General features: G+C 37.1%; 1 protein-coding gene across 1 annotated transcript; it reads right to left on the minus strand.

Annotated features, from left to right (window-relative positions):
- Positions 1-11692: 11692 nt before the first annotated feature.
- Positions 11693-13723, minus strand: LOC100926454 (ornithine decarboxylase-like). The gene is given in 3 exon segments (XM_031951123.1): positions 11693-12588; positions 12916-13531; positions 13534-13723. Coding segments are annotated over 3 exon segments (1395 nt in total). The 5' UTR covers positions 13688-13723; the 3' UTR covers positions 11693-11963.
- Positions 13724-14063: the final 340 nt, after the last annotated feature.

Genomic DNA, 14063 nt, shown 5'->3' on the forward strand with positions numbered 1-14063 from the left:
TGGTTTTCAAGAAACCTAGAAGAAAAGTGATATAAAATTTCAAGGCTCCTTTTTTCTACTTAAATTGGTAAAAGAATGTCTTTCTTTGGTCACTGTTTACTTGCTCCCAACACAAATCAGTCAGTACTACACCTTCTAACGGGAATTTAAGGATGAGATTTGAAACATTCCAAGTTCAGTCCTTAGGGTTCTGGGATAAAACAGATTTACCTGATAAGAGTTGCAAACAGAACAGACCATTACCCCTTTTTAGAGAAGAAATCCTAAACTTCTAGATAACATCACATCTCTAATATTTAGGAAGGATATTGATAAACTAAAGATCATCTAAAGGGGAGCAACCAAGATGAAGGCCTTTGAGGATTAGTTGAATGAAAAGAAAATTCTTGGTAGAAAGAAGAAAAGATGGGATATGGAAGAGGGGGAACATGGTAGCTGCCTTTAAGGATTTTAAAGCTGTGATCTGGAAGAGTGATTAGATTCTTCTACTTGGGTGCAGAAAGCTGAGTCAGTGATGAGTAGAAGTTGCCAAATACTGAATTTAGACTAATTATAAAGACAGATTTCCTAAGAATTAGAATCAGCCAAAAATGAAGCAAGTAGTGGTAGTCTTCAAATGTTGGGTGAAGTGTATCACTTGTCCAGTAAATTGCAGAGGTAATTTTTTTAAAGGTGTGGTTTAGACCAAATAGCTGATGGTGTTCTTTCCAATTCTGAAATTCTATTATAAACAATTCTCCAAAGAAGTTAAAATGAAGACAAGGGTTGATTTCCAAAATCTTTCTCAGTCCAGTCATTGGAAAAAAATCTTTTTTTGAAAGGAGCCTTATCTAGACTGTTTTATCTTATCCTTATAAATCTTTTATAAATTATCTATCTTTATCTATTTCTTTAGTTCCCCTCTAGTGGCAAAGGAAAGCTCTGGGCATGAAGTGAATTTATTAGAGTTTGGATATCAATCTAAAATTATGTGGAGGGGAGGAAATAGTTTAGAGTTAATAGGGTAACCTGGGCTTTTAATTGGATCTGAAAAATATGAACATGAATTACAGAAGAAGTCTATGGAACTAAAAATTTACAAATGCTTTCAAGAGTTCTGAATAAGGCAGAATTTCTTGGTCTCTCAAATTGTTCTTTGGACTAGACTAGACTAGAGAGAGTTTAGCCAGTATAATTCTTTAGAATTCATCAAATATGAAGAAGTGAGTGTGTCCCAATATATTTTACCCCATCTCCACCATGGCAAGAATTGTTAAGTTGTCTTAAATTTTTTATTAATGGGAAAAGTAGCTTTGTGCCAAACCAATAATTTTGTATCTCATATGATAAATCCCTGCAGCCACCACCAAAAGCATGTTGGGGGAATAATAATAAATCCTACAAGGAGTCAGAAAGAAACATTTAAATATAAAGGAGCCACAGTCAGGATTACACAGGACTACTATTTCTACATTAAAGAATCAAAGGACCTGGAATATGATATTCCAGAAGACAAAGGAGCTTGGATTACAACTAACAATCAACTCCCCAGCAAAACAGCATATTCTTTCAGGGGAGAAGATAGACATTCAATGAAATATGAACCTTTCAATCATTTCTGACAGGAAGAACTAAACAGAAAATTTGATATTCAAATACAAGATTCAGGAGATTCAGAAAAGAAAAAACAAACAAACATGTTATTCAATAATAAGGTGATACTTGTTAAGTCTTAAGAATGATGTTCTTTTATTAGGGCAGTCAGAAGGGGATATACATAGGCAAAAAGTGTGACTATAAATTGGCTTTTATGTAATAATATAAAACAAATTTAAGTGGGTAGAAATAGCATTGTACTGGGAGAAGATAGAAGGGGAAACAAAAAGGGGGAAATTACATCACATGTAGAAGCACAAAAGACCTATTACAATAAAAAGAAAGGCAGGTGAGCACTGTTTGAACCTTAATCTCATCAGATTTTACTCAAAAATGGAATCACATGTCCACTCAGATGGATATAGAAATTTATCTTAGCCTATAAGGGAAGTAGGAGGGTAAAGAGTAAAGAAAAAAGAGGGGGTAGATAGAAAGAAAGCAGAAGTAGGTGGAGAAAGGGAAAAGAAGGGAAAGGATGGATAGATGAGAGGGCAGAAGCAGTAGGGGAAAATGGAAAGAAAACAGAGGAAAATTGTTAGAGGAGAAGGCAGACAGAGAGGCAGTGATCAGAAGCAAAATACTGGTGAGGAAGAACAGTGAAAAGAGAGAAAATAAGTATTAATAGAGGAGAAAATAGGATAGAGGAAATACATAATTGATAATTATAATTGGGAATGGGAATGGGATGAATGAGAGAGTGGATTAAAAACTAGAATTCTAAAATATTTTGTTTACTAGAAACACACCTGAAGCAAAAAGATACAAAGAATAAAGGTAAGGCTAGAGCAGAATATATTAAGCTTCAGCTGAAGTTTAAAAATTTTTAAAAATAGGGGTAGCAATTCTGACCTCAGACAAAGCTAAAGCAAAAAAGGATCCTAATTAAAAGAGATAAGGAAGGAAACAGCATCTTGCTAAAAGATACTATGGACAACAAAGTAGTATCAATAGTAAACATATATGCACAAAGTGGTATATATCCAAATTCTGAGGAAAAGTTAAACGAGTTACAGGAAAAAATAAATAGCAAAACTATAATAGTAGGGGACTTAATCATCCCATTCAGAACTAGAAAAATCTAACACAAACAAGAAAGAAATTAAGGAGATAAATAGAATTTTCGAAAAGTTAGATGTAATAAATCTCTGAGGAAAATTGAATGGGAATAGAAAGAAATATTCCTTTCTCAGCAGGATATGGCACCTACATAAAAAATGGCCATGTATTAGGGCAAAAAAACCTCACAATCAAATGCAAAGAGATAAATAGTAAATTATTGTTTTTTACATTATCATGCAATAAAAATTACATGCAATAAAGGGTCATAGAAAAATAGACTAAAAACTAATTGGAAATTAAACAATCTAATCCTAAAGAAGGAGAGGCTCAAAAAACTAATCATAGAAATTATTACTAAATTCATCCAAGCAAATGACAATAATGGAAATAATATACCAAAATTTATGGGGTGCAGCCAAAGCAGTACTTAGGGGAAATTTATATCACTAAATGCTTACATGGATAAAGTAAAGAAAGAATAGATCAATGAATTGGGCATGAAACTAAAAAAGCTAGAAAAAGAACAAATTTTAAATCCCTAATTCAATGCCAAATTCAGAAACTCAAAATAGAGACTAATAAAATTGAAAGTAAGAAAACTGTTGAACAAATAAATAAAACTAAAAGCTGGTTTTATTAAAAAAAAATACAAAAGTATAATACACTACACAACTGGTGTAGTGGATAGAGCACCAGCCCTGAAGTCAGAAGGCACTGAGTTCGAATCTGACCTAAAACTTAACACTTCCTGGTTATGTGACCTTGGGCAAGTCACTTAACCCCAATTGCTGCAGCAAAAAAAAAAAAAAGAAAGAAAGAAAGAAAAGGAAAAAAAATACAATAAAAAGCATGTCTTTGGTTAATTTTATTTTTTTTTAAAGAAGAAAATCTAATTACCAGTAGCAAAAAATGAAAAAGGATGAATTTACCACCAAATGAAGAGAAAATTAAACAATAATTAGGAATTATTTTGTCTCATTACAAGAAGTGATGAACAGGAGGATTTCAGAAAAGTGAAAGACTTATATGAACTAATTCTGAGTGAAATTAACAGAATAAGGAGAACATTGTACACAATAACAGCAACATTGTGTGGATGATCAACCTTGATAGACTTTGTTCTTCTCAGGAATACAAAGATCTAAGACAATTCCAAAAGACTCATTCGTGATGGAAAACGCTATCCGCATTGCCTTGTTCAACTGCCTAAGAATATAAATTACAGAACAGTTGCTGAAATACTTTGTTAGAGGAAATGTCTTCAAGGGGAGTTTCCTATAGCAATGAAATTACAGTTTCTAAACAAAAATGTAAAAAACATTAGTCGGTTAGTTGTCCTTTGTTCTCAAAAAGGAAAAAAATGACATCACTGCATTAGTCAAGTTAAAGTTTATCCAACTATGGTTGATCAAATCAATATAATTTCACAATGCTTTATTACAGGACAGACATAAAACTCCACGTGAACATTTGGGGTGGATTCTGTCAATTTGCACATCTCACAATTTTTTGGAGCTATTTCAATTCTGCTTTGCTCATAGGGCACAGCACCTTCTCTGATGAAGGCACATCATACTGGGGTCCTGTGCCAGTGCCTCCTATGTCACACAATAAATTCCAAAGTCCTTAAGAGAATCCTTGAGAGTGTTCTTGAGTCACTTTTTCTAATCACCATAATAAGTGCTTGTCTTGTGTGAGTTCTCCATAAAATAGTCTTTTTGACAAGAATATATTTGGCATTTGAACAATGTAGTCAGCTCATCGGTTACACTCTGCAGTAAAGTTGGAATGCTTGGCAGTTTTCTTTGAGAAAAGACCTCAGTGTCTGGCACCTTATCATGCCAGGTGATTTTTCAGAATCTTCCTAAGACAATTCGAATGGAAGCCATTCAGTTTCCTGGTATGGTGATGGTACACTGTCCAGGTTTCACATGCATACAACAATGGCCAGCAGAGCTGCTCTATAGACCATCAGTTTAATAGTGGTCTAATATCTTTTCTCTCTCACACTTTCCTTTGGAGCCTCACAAACACTCAGCTATCTCTGGCAATATGTGTGTCAACCTCATTACAACATCATCCTTGGAAAGTGTACTGTCCAGGTAAGTGTATTTATTCACAATATTCAAAACATCTCCTTTTGCTATTAACCAGTGGTTATATGGTAAAGTGCTGCCTGATGAAGCACCTGTGTTTTCTTGGTTTTAACTGTTAGGCCAAAATTAGCACAAGCAGCAGAGAATTGATGCACACTTTATTGCATCTCAGGTTCTGAGACTGCATGGAGCATACCATCATCTATAAATAAAGAATCATGCATTAACACTTCTTCTACTATAGTCATGCCATGTAGCCTTTTCAAATTGAAAAATTTGCCATAAGTGAAGTAGCAGATCTTGATGTTCATATTTATTTAAAATATTTGACAACTTGGCTAAAAACATCATGCTAAAAAGCATGAACAAATACACAGCCTTATTTCATCCCATTGGTGACTGAGAAAGTGCAAGAGCATAATTCATTATTCAGAACCTAGGCAAGCATGCCCTTGTGAAATTGATGGACAATCCTGATGAACTTCTCTGGGCAACCAATTTTTGTTTTTGTTTTTGCTTTTTGCTGAGACAATTGGGGTTAAGTGACTTGCCTAGGGTCACACAGCTAGGAAGTGTTAAGTGTCTGAAGCCAGATTTGAATTCAGGGCCTGCTGACTTAGGACAACCAAATTTTGACATAGTTTTCCATAAGCCCCTGTGACTGACAGTATCAAAGGCCTTGGTCAAATCTACAGATGTTGTATACAGACTTATTTTCTGCTCCTGGCACTTTTCTTGGAGCAAATACATGCCAGCAAATATTACATTGGCCATTCTTCAGCCCTTTCTGAAGTCACACTTGTTCTCAGGTAGATAACCAAATAGATTTACAACTGAATTCTACCAAACATTTAAAAAACAATTAATTACAATATTGTATGAACTATTTGGAAAAATAGGAGACTACTAAACTTTTTTATGACACAAATATGGCACTGATACCTTAACCAGGGATAGTCAAAACAGAAAAAGAACCATTCTCCCTAATGAATATTAACGCAAAAATGTAAATAAAATATTAGCAAAGAGATTACAGCAATTTATCACCAGGATAAAACACTGGTGATTAGGCTATCAAGGAGGATTCTGGCAAGAATCTTGCTAACAATGATTTAGAGAAAGATACCTCCCTACCCTCCACTCCCATGATTGTCACCGGACAACATATTCCCTTCATATTTATAGATAGATGTAAAGGGTTTAAACTCTTGAGTCAATGCTCAAAGGTTGGTTCGAGCACTTAAGGCTAATTACCAATTGGACAATACTCTATAAGCATATGTTTGGAAAATGGCCTGCCCCACTATTCTCTGCTGGCTTGATAACTGGTGTATACAGAGAATTGTAGGAGGGACTAGAGGGTGGAGTAAGACCAGCCAAACTTCTGGGCAGGAGATGAAGAAGGAAGGTCGTGGAGATTCTGCTTTCATCCAATTCACTCCTACCTCTAAAGACCAAGAATAAAGACTAAAGACTTTTGCTTATCCTGATTCCAGCTGATTCTAAGGTATCTAGGGTGCTAACGCGATTATCACATTTGGTGCCCAATGTGTGGACCAAGGACCCTAATTTCACTGAAGAAGTCTCCAGTGACCAGGAAATAGGGTGAGTATTTTAATAGACAAACAGGGAACTTACTTTGTTAAGGGTTAAACTAGTAACCTTTTCTAGCTGAAATGGGGCAGATGTTAAGAAAAGATTCTCCCCCAGCCCCAGCCCCACACCCACACCCACCCCAAGGGGGCACTATAGAAAGCATAATTAAGGACCAGGAGATCATTATATACTTCAACAACAATACTATATGATGACCAGTTCTGATGGACCAGGCCATCCTCAGCAACGAGATCAACCAAATCATTTCCAATGGAGTAGTAATGAACTGAACCAGCTATGCCCAGAAAAAGAACTCTGGGAGATGACTAAAAACTATTACATTGAATTCCCAATCCCTATATTTATGCACACCTGCATTTTTGATTTCCTTCACAAGCTAATTGTACAATATTTCAGAGTCTGATTCTTTTTGTACAGCAAAATAACGTTTTGGTCATGTATACTTATTGTGTATCTAATTTATATTTTAATATATTTAACATCTACTGGTCATGCTGCCATCTAGGGGAGGGGGTGGTGGGGTAAGAGGTAAAAAATTGGAACAAGAGGTTAATGCTGTAAAATTACTCATGCATATATCCTGTAAATAAAAGGCTATTAAATTAAAAAAAAAAAAAAAAGCATGATTAAGTTGATCAAGGGACAAGGCTTAATTATAACTTGGTTGCAGATCCCTAGACTCTTGGGTACATTAGGACACATGTCCCCTTGTTTCTTAAAGGAAGAAAAGATAGGGCTAGATAATTGGAAGCTGGTAGGAGATAAACTATGTGAATACTACAATGATAAAGGTCCTCATTCAATTTCCAAAAAAACATTCTATATGTACAACATAATACAATTGGCCTTAAAGAATCCTGCAAGTTATAGAAAAAAGAAAAATTCTAAGAACAGCCAGATGAGAAAGTGTGAGGAAAAAGAGGAAGACAATGAACAGACTAATGACTATATCACTGGAGGGCATGGGGAGTTAAGTGAGAATGAAGGGAGTGGTGAAGGGCATGGTGATTTTTGCTCTCACAAGGCAGCTTCAATCCCAGTAACTCCTGAGACATCCAACACATCTTCATAACAAACATCCATACCTAGCCCTCCTTGGACTAATCCTTGCTGCAACTGGGAAATCAGTCCCATTTGGCCTACACTCATGACTACCTTCAGCCATAGAAGGCCTTACTCCCATATCAGCATTACTCCACTCTAGCACCATAGTCGTTGCAGGTATCTTCCTGCTAATCCAATTTAACCCTATTACACAAAACAACCAAACAGCCTTAACTATTATACTTTGCCTAGGAGGAATTACAACTCTATTTACTGCTATCTGCGCTATCACTCAAAATGACATCAAAAAAATCGTAGCTTTTTCCACATCAAGTCAACTAGGCCTAATAATAGTAGCATTAGGAACTGGAAATGGTTCTTGACATGTCTGCATCAACTCCACCTTCTGGGATGGAGGGAAGAGGAGTAGTGGGAGGGGCAATGACACCACCAGCACCTCCTCCCTAGCAATCACCCCCTCCTATGAGTAGATTGCAAAAGGCAGTACTTAAAGCCACAGAGGAAGGGAAGGATATAGCTGATTTGAAACTAGAAATGTATCTTGTGATTCAACAGTTTAACTCTTCAGGTCAAGAAAGTAGAAGATACACTCCTTTTGATATAGAAATCCTCAAAGACCTGAAAAAAGGCTTGCACTCTTTTGGGGGCTACATTAGCTTATGTTAAGATGTTATTACAGAATTTGACTTATGAAGTTCCCTAGGGATTGGAAATCTATAGCAAAGACATGCTTAGAACTTGGACAAAACTTGTTGTGGCTTTCTGAATATAGTGAGCTCTTAGAATACAAGCCAAACAAAATAGTCATAGTGGCGTTAATCCTCCAATCACCTATGACCAACTAACAGGGGTAGATTCTTATGCAGAAATTTCCAAACAGATTAATTACCCCATAGCAGCATATGAGCAAATTGCTGCAGCTGCTATCAAAGCATGGGATTTTATTCCCAATAAAAATGACAAGGATGAAGCATTCACAAAAATTACACAAGGGCCAAATGAACCCTTTGCTGATTTTGTGGGAAGTTTGCAGACAGCTGTCATACAAACTAATGACGAAAATACAGTAACAGACATTTTGATAAGGCAACTTGCAAAAGAAAATGCTAATGAGGTTTGTAGAAAAATTATACTAGGACTACGCAAGGATGCTCCTTTAGAGGACATCATAAGACACTGTGCCACAGTGGGCACAAATGCCTTTTATAGCCAGACTATGATGCAGATTTCCCAAGATCCGAACATGGGAAGACAGGGTCCCTTCTGGCAAGGGACTTCCAGAGAGACTCGTCAATGCTTTCAACATGGTAAAGTAGGGCATCTGAAAGCTCAATGTTGGCATAGAGACAGAATGAGAAAACAGGGTGGGAGAACAAGACCCAATACCCCATGTCCAAAATGCAACAGAGGCTTCCATTGGGCCTCAGAATGTAGACTGATTCAGGGAAATGGGATAAGGGGCCCAGCCCCAGAGCCCAAGACAAAAAATACCTGGGGCATGATGTCAGCCAATAGTGCACCCAGAGAGTGTCTAGAAGTTCAGTACCCAGACATGATCAATTAGCCAGGAAGCAAGTTGATGGGAGAAAGGGATTATACAATCAATCAGTCAGGAAGCAACCTGATTGGAAAAAGGGATTACAATTGGGGAGAATAGAGTTGTATGCAGCTGGGATAACTAAGATACTCTCTGGAGAGGTGAAATCTGTTCCTCTCCAGCCTATGGATTCCTTGCCTTCAGGCACAGTAGGCTTAACCATTTCACCTCCTGAGAGTATGTATAAAACAGTGTCCATCCATACACTGATGTGGGAAACTGAGGAATATGTAGATAATATCCCAGTTACTAATACAGGTAGACAATGTGTGCCTTATCATCCAGGAAAAGTAGTAGCATCAGGTTTACTGATACAGACTCCTAATAAGCAGTCGGGTGATAGTCACCCAGATTCTGACTCCAAGCAACAAAATCCAGGAATATACTGGACAGCAGCTATGACAGCTGACCAACCTATGCTCACTATCTATATAAATGCATACCATTAGAAGGATTGGTAGACACTGGTGCAGATCGTACAGTCATTAGAGGTGCCAACTGGCCCAGTCACTGGCCAAAGATTAAGGCAGATACCTACATGTCTGGCGTAGGAGGATCAATAGCAGCTGAAGTTAGTGCTATCCCTTTGAGATGGATATTTGAAGATGAAACAGGAGTTTTTACTCCTTTTATAGTTGAAAAAATCCCCATCAACCTGTGGGAAAGAGACATTTTACAACAATTAGAATTAAAAATGAGTACTTCGGTTTTTAGGCAGGGTTGCTGTTGAAGGCCTGCCAACACTTTCACCTGTTCCTATCCAATAGAAAACTGATACACCAGTGTAACTAGAACAGTGGCCCTTAGGTAGCAATAAAATTCAGACCTTATTAGATATAGTACAGGAGAAACTTGACCAAGGACACTTACAACCTTCTCTAAGTCCTTGGAATTCCCCTGTATTAGGTGTAAGAAAGAGATCTGGAAAATGGAGGATGTTGACTGATTTAAGAAAGGTAAAAGAACAGATGGAAACTATGGGAACTCTTCAGCCTGGATTTCCATCTCCTACTCAATTGCCTAGAGAATGGCCTTTTTGGGTTATAGACATTAAGGATTGTTTCTATTCTATCCTTCTAGATAAGGAGGATATGAAAAGATTTGCCTTTTCAGTGCCCAGCGTTAACTTAGCTGAGCCCTATAAAAGATATGAATGGACAGTTTTGCCAACAGGAAATGAAAAACAGCCCTACTATGTGTCAAATGTATGTTGCAGCTGCTCTTACTCCAGTAAGAAAAGCATTTTCAGGGGCAGATAGGTAGTGCAGTGGATAGAACACCAGCTCTGAAGTCCAGGAGGACATGAGTTCAAATCTGACCTCAGACACTTAACACTTCCTAGCTGTGTGACCCTAGGCAAGTCACTTGACCCCAATTGCCTCAGCAAAAAGAAAAAAAAAAGCATTTTCAAAAGTAATGTTATTACATTACATGGATGATATATTGGGATGTGCACTTGAGGAACAAATGTTAGAAGCATGTCTACAAAAGACCATGGAAACACTAAAGTACTTCAAATTGCACATAGCTCCAGAAAAAATTCAAAGACATGCTCCTTTTCAATATTTAGGATATGAAGTATATACTAAGGTGCTTATAGTACAAAAACTGTCCTTAAGAACAGAGAAGCTAAACACCTTAAATGACTTTCAGAAATTGCTAGGCGATATCCAATGGACGCATCCAGTGTTAGGCTTGACTACCTATCAGTTATAACCATTATATGACATTTTAAGGGGAGCAGTGCTTTAAACTCACCATGCCAGATTACAAAAGAAACTCAAAAGGCTTTGAGAAAAGTTCAACTGGCTTTACCCAATGTGGTTGAAAGAGTCACTCAAAAACCCTTGGAAATATCAGTTTTTGCTACACAAGAGGTACCCACAGCAGTCTTTCATCAAGGATACAGTGTGATAGAGTGGGTAAACCTCCAGGCATAACCAGAACAAAGCCTAACTCCTTACCCAGTGCTTGTGGCTAGAATTTTATTAAAGGCCATTAAGCGAGCAGTACAATTATCTGGGATAAGACCTGATAAGATATACACCTTTTATACTAATATACAAATTAATGTGTGCTGTGAAACCATCCCAGAGTGGCAAATTTTATTGGCCACAGCTCCAAATTTTACACATGAGTTTCCATTAAAGATAACACAGCTATTACATCACTGGCAATGGATTTTTGAAGAAAAGGTTTCTAAAGTTCCTCTTAAAGGACCAACTATCTTTACAGATGCATCCAAACATGCTATTTGTACTGTATACTCTTGTGACTTAACTATAAAGAGAGTAGTCAGAACTTCTTTTCAGTCCACTCAGCAGAATGAATTGTATGCAATCATTTTAGCTCTTATCATCCAGGAGACATAAATATAATATCTGATTCAGCCTATTCAGTAGATGTGGTACAAAGAATTGCCACAGCCCAAGTAAAATTTGTAGCCTCTAATATATATCAGCTCTTTAAGGAACTTCAAGAGAAAGTGAGAAAGCATCCAGGTAAGATTTATATCTTGCATGTCCACTCTCATAGTGGACTTTCAGGTCCTATTTTTTTTTATTTTAATATATTTTTATTTTAAAACAGGTCACAACACTAAGCTCAATCCTGTTCTGCTATTATACAAAACACAAATGCTTGCTTAGCAGCTGAGGGGCAATCTTTAGAAGCATATTTGAAAAGTGAATAAAAATCCATATAAAACAAATATTCAAATAGTTTCCATAGGAACACAGATAAGTATGACCCCATCTCTTACATCTTCCATATCGTTGTATTTGTGCCAATTCTATTTCTTAAAACATTTAAAAACTCTAGCAGGAATTAAATTAATGGTCCCCCAAAATGCTCTAATTCAAGCTAAATTTGCAAATAATGGCTACAAACAGCTTCTATACATTAATACTAGCTGAAGTACAAGTTGTCAAGTGATGTTCCATTCCACTTTCCCAAATGCAAGATAATGGCAAAGTGTTGATATCCTGATCTTCTACTTCTGCCAGAAAACCTTGGTTCTTGATTTGTTTCATACATTGCCATGCTGGCCCAGACATCACATAATTGATAGTGGGTATCTGGAATCCATTAAAAGTGGCAGCAGCAGCAACAGTGTAAGCGCCCATGTTTTGAAACAGCATCCAATCTCCTACATACATTTCTGGTAAATCACAGCATTCAACAATTTGATTAAGGCCATCACATGTTGGTCTCCATATGCTAGAAGAATAATACTTCTCATCAGGTTTGGGTCTCTTTTGTAGAATAGGTTTAACATGTGCATGATCAAACAGGATGCAATTAAATGATTCATGTACTCCATCATTTACATAGTACATAAAGGTTTGGTCATTTGCTTCATCTTCATCATCAGAACCTGTCTGTTCCTTTAATGCAAGTTTTTTGGCAGTGATATTAACTGCAAGCCTGAAAGCTGATGCAACACAATATATGCCTGGTTCAGCTATGATTCTCCCTCCAGAGTCAGAAGGAAAATACTTTTTTTTTTAATTTAATAGCCTTTTATTTACAGGTTATATGCATGGGTAACTTTACAGCATTAACAATTCCCAAACCTCTTGTTCCAATTTTTCACCTCTTACCCCCCCACCCCCTCCCCTAGATGGCAGGATGACCAGTAGATGTTAAATACATTAAAATATAAATTAGATACACAATAAGTATACATGACCAAAACGTTATTTTGCTGCACAAAAAGAATCAGACTTTGAAATATTATACAATTAGCTTGTGAAGGAAATAAAAAATGCAGGTGGGCATAAATATAGGGATTGGGAATTCAATGTAATGGTTTTTAGTCATCTCCCAGAGTTAGAAGGAAAATACTTGTCTAATTCTAGATTGATTACACTTGAGATCTCTTCAAACTTAAGCTTTATATCTTCAGAACCAGGAAAGCCACCACCAATATCAAGAAGATACATGTTAAAACCAAACTCCACCCCCATGTCAAAGACACATTAGGCATCAGAAACTGCTTGGACAAAGGTTTCTAGATCAGTACAACCACTTCCCAAGTGGAAACTAACTCCAATAATATCAACATTCAGTTCCTTTGCTCGCTCAAGAAGTAGCCTACTAGTTTTAAGAGTGGCACCAAATTTAACACTTAGTTGACAGACAGCTTTGGAGTCATCAGTGGCAATCCTTAAAACAAGCTTTGCCTTTGGATGCACTCTGGCAACTTTCATTAGCTCTACTTCACTATCAAAAGTCATCATTTGTACTCCATTGTTGGCAGCATACTTAAATTGTGACACTTGTTTGCATGGATTTGCACACATTATCCTCTCTGCAGGCACCCCAAGGCTCTGTACTAATTGTATTTCAGTCTTGCTAGCACAATCAAATCCTACTCCTATAGTAGCAAGTATCTTCACTATAGCTCTGCTGTCATTACATTTAACAGCATAAAAAGGAGTTACTCGAGGAAGAGCTTTGTATGTTTTTTTAGGATGTCACCAAGGTCAGCAACATAGAAGGTATCTTTATCATCAGAAGAAGAAACTTCATTAATTTTCTGGTCCATAATATCCTTTGTAGTAAAGCCTTCATCAAGGAAATTGAAGTTAAATTTATCATTGCTAAAGTTGTTCATGGTTTCTTGGTGTTCCTTTAAAGTGCAACAAAATGGAAAACTAAAAGAATTTAAAGACAAACTATTTTGAGCATTACACCCAAGGTGGTTCTCCAGGAGGATAAAGTCCTGTTAAATACAAGGCTACAAATGTCCCTTCAGTACAGCTGTGGCACTGGACATTCTCTTAAAGGGCATGGACAGAGTGGGCAGACCCCATGGAGATGCTCAAGATGAAAGGAATTTGATGGCTACAACACCTTCCCCCCAATCTCTGCTCCCAGTCAGCTGCCTCCTGCCCAGATGGAGGAGCCACACTAAGTCGCCGGCCCAATGTGGCACAAGAGCTGGTGGCAGAGGATTTACTGGCAGCGGAGGCTGAAGGGATCTGACCCAG

This window comes from Sarcophilus harrisii, chromosome 2, assembly GCF_902635505.1.
Source record: "Sarcophilus harrisii chromosome 2, mSarHar1.11, whole genome shotgun sequence".
NCBI lineage: Eukaryota > Metazoa > Chordata > Mammalia > Dasyuromorphia > Dasyuridae > Sarcophilus > Sarcophilus harrisii.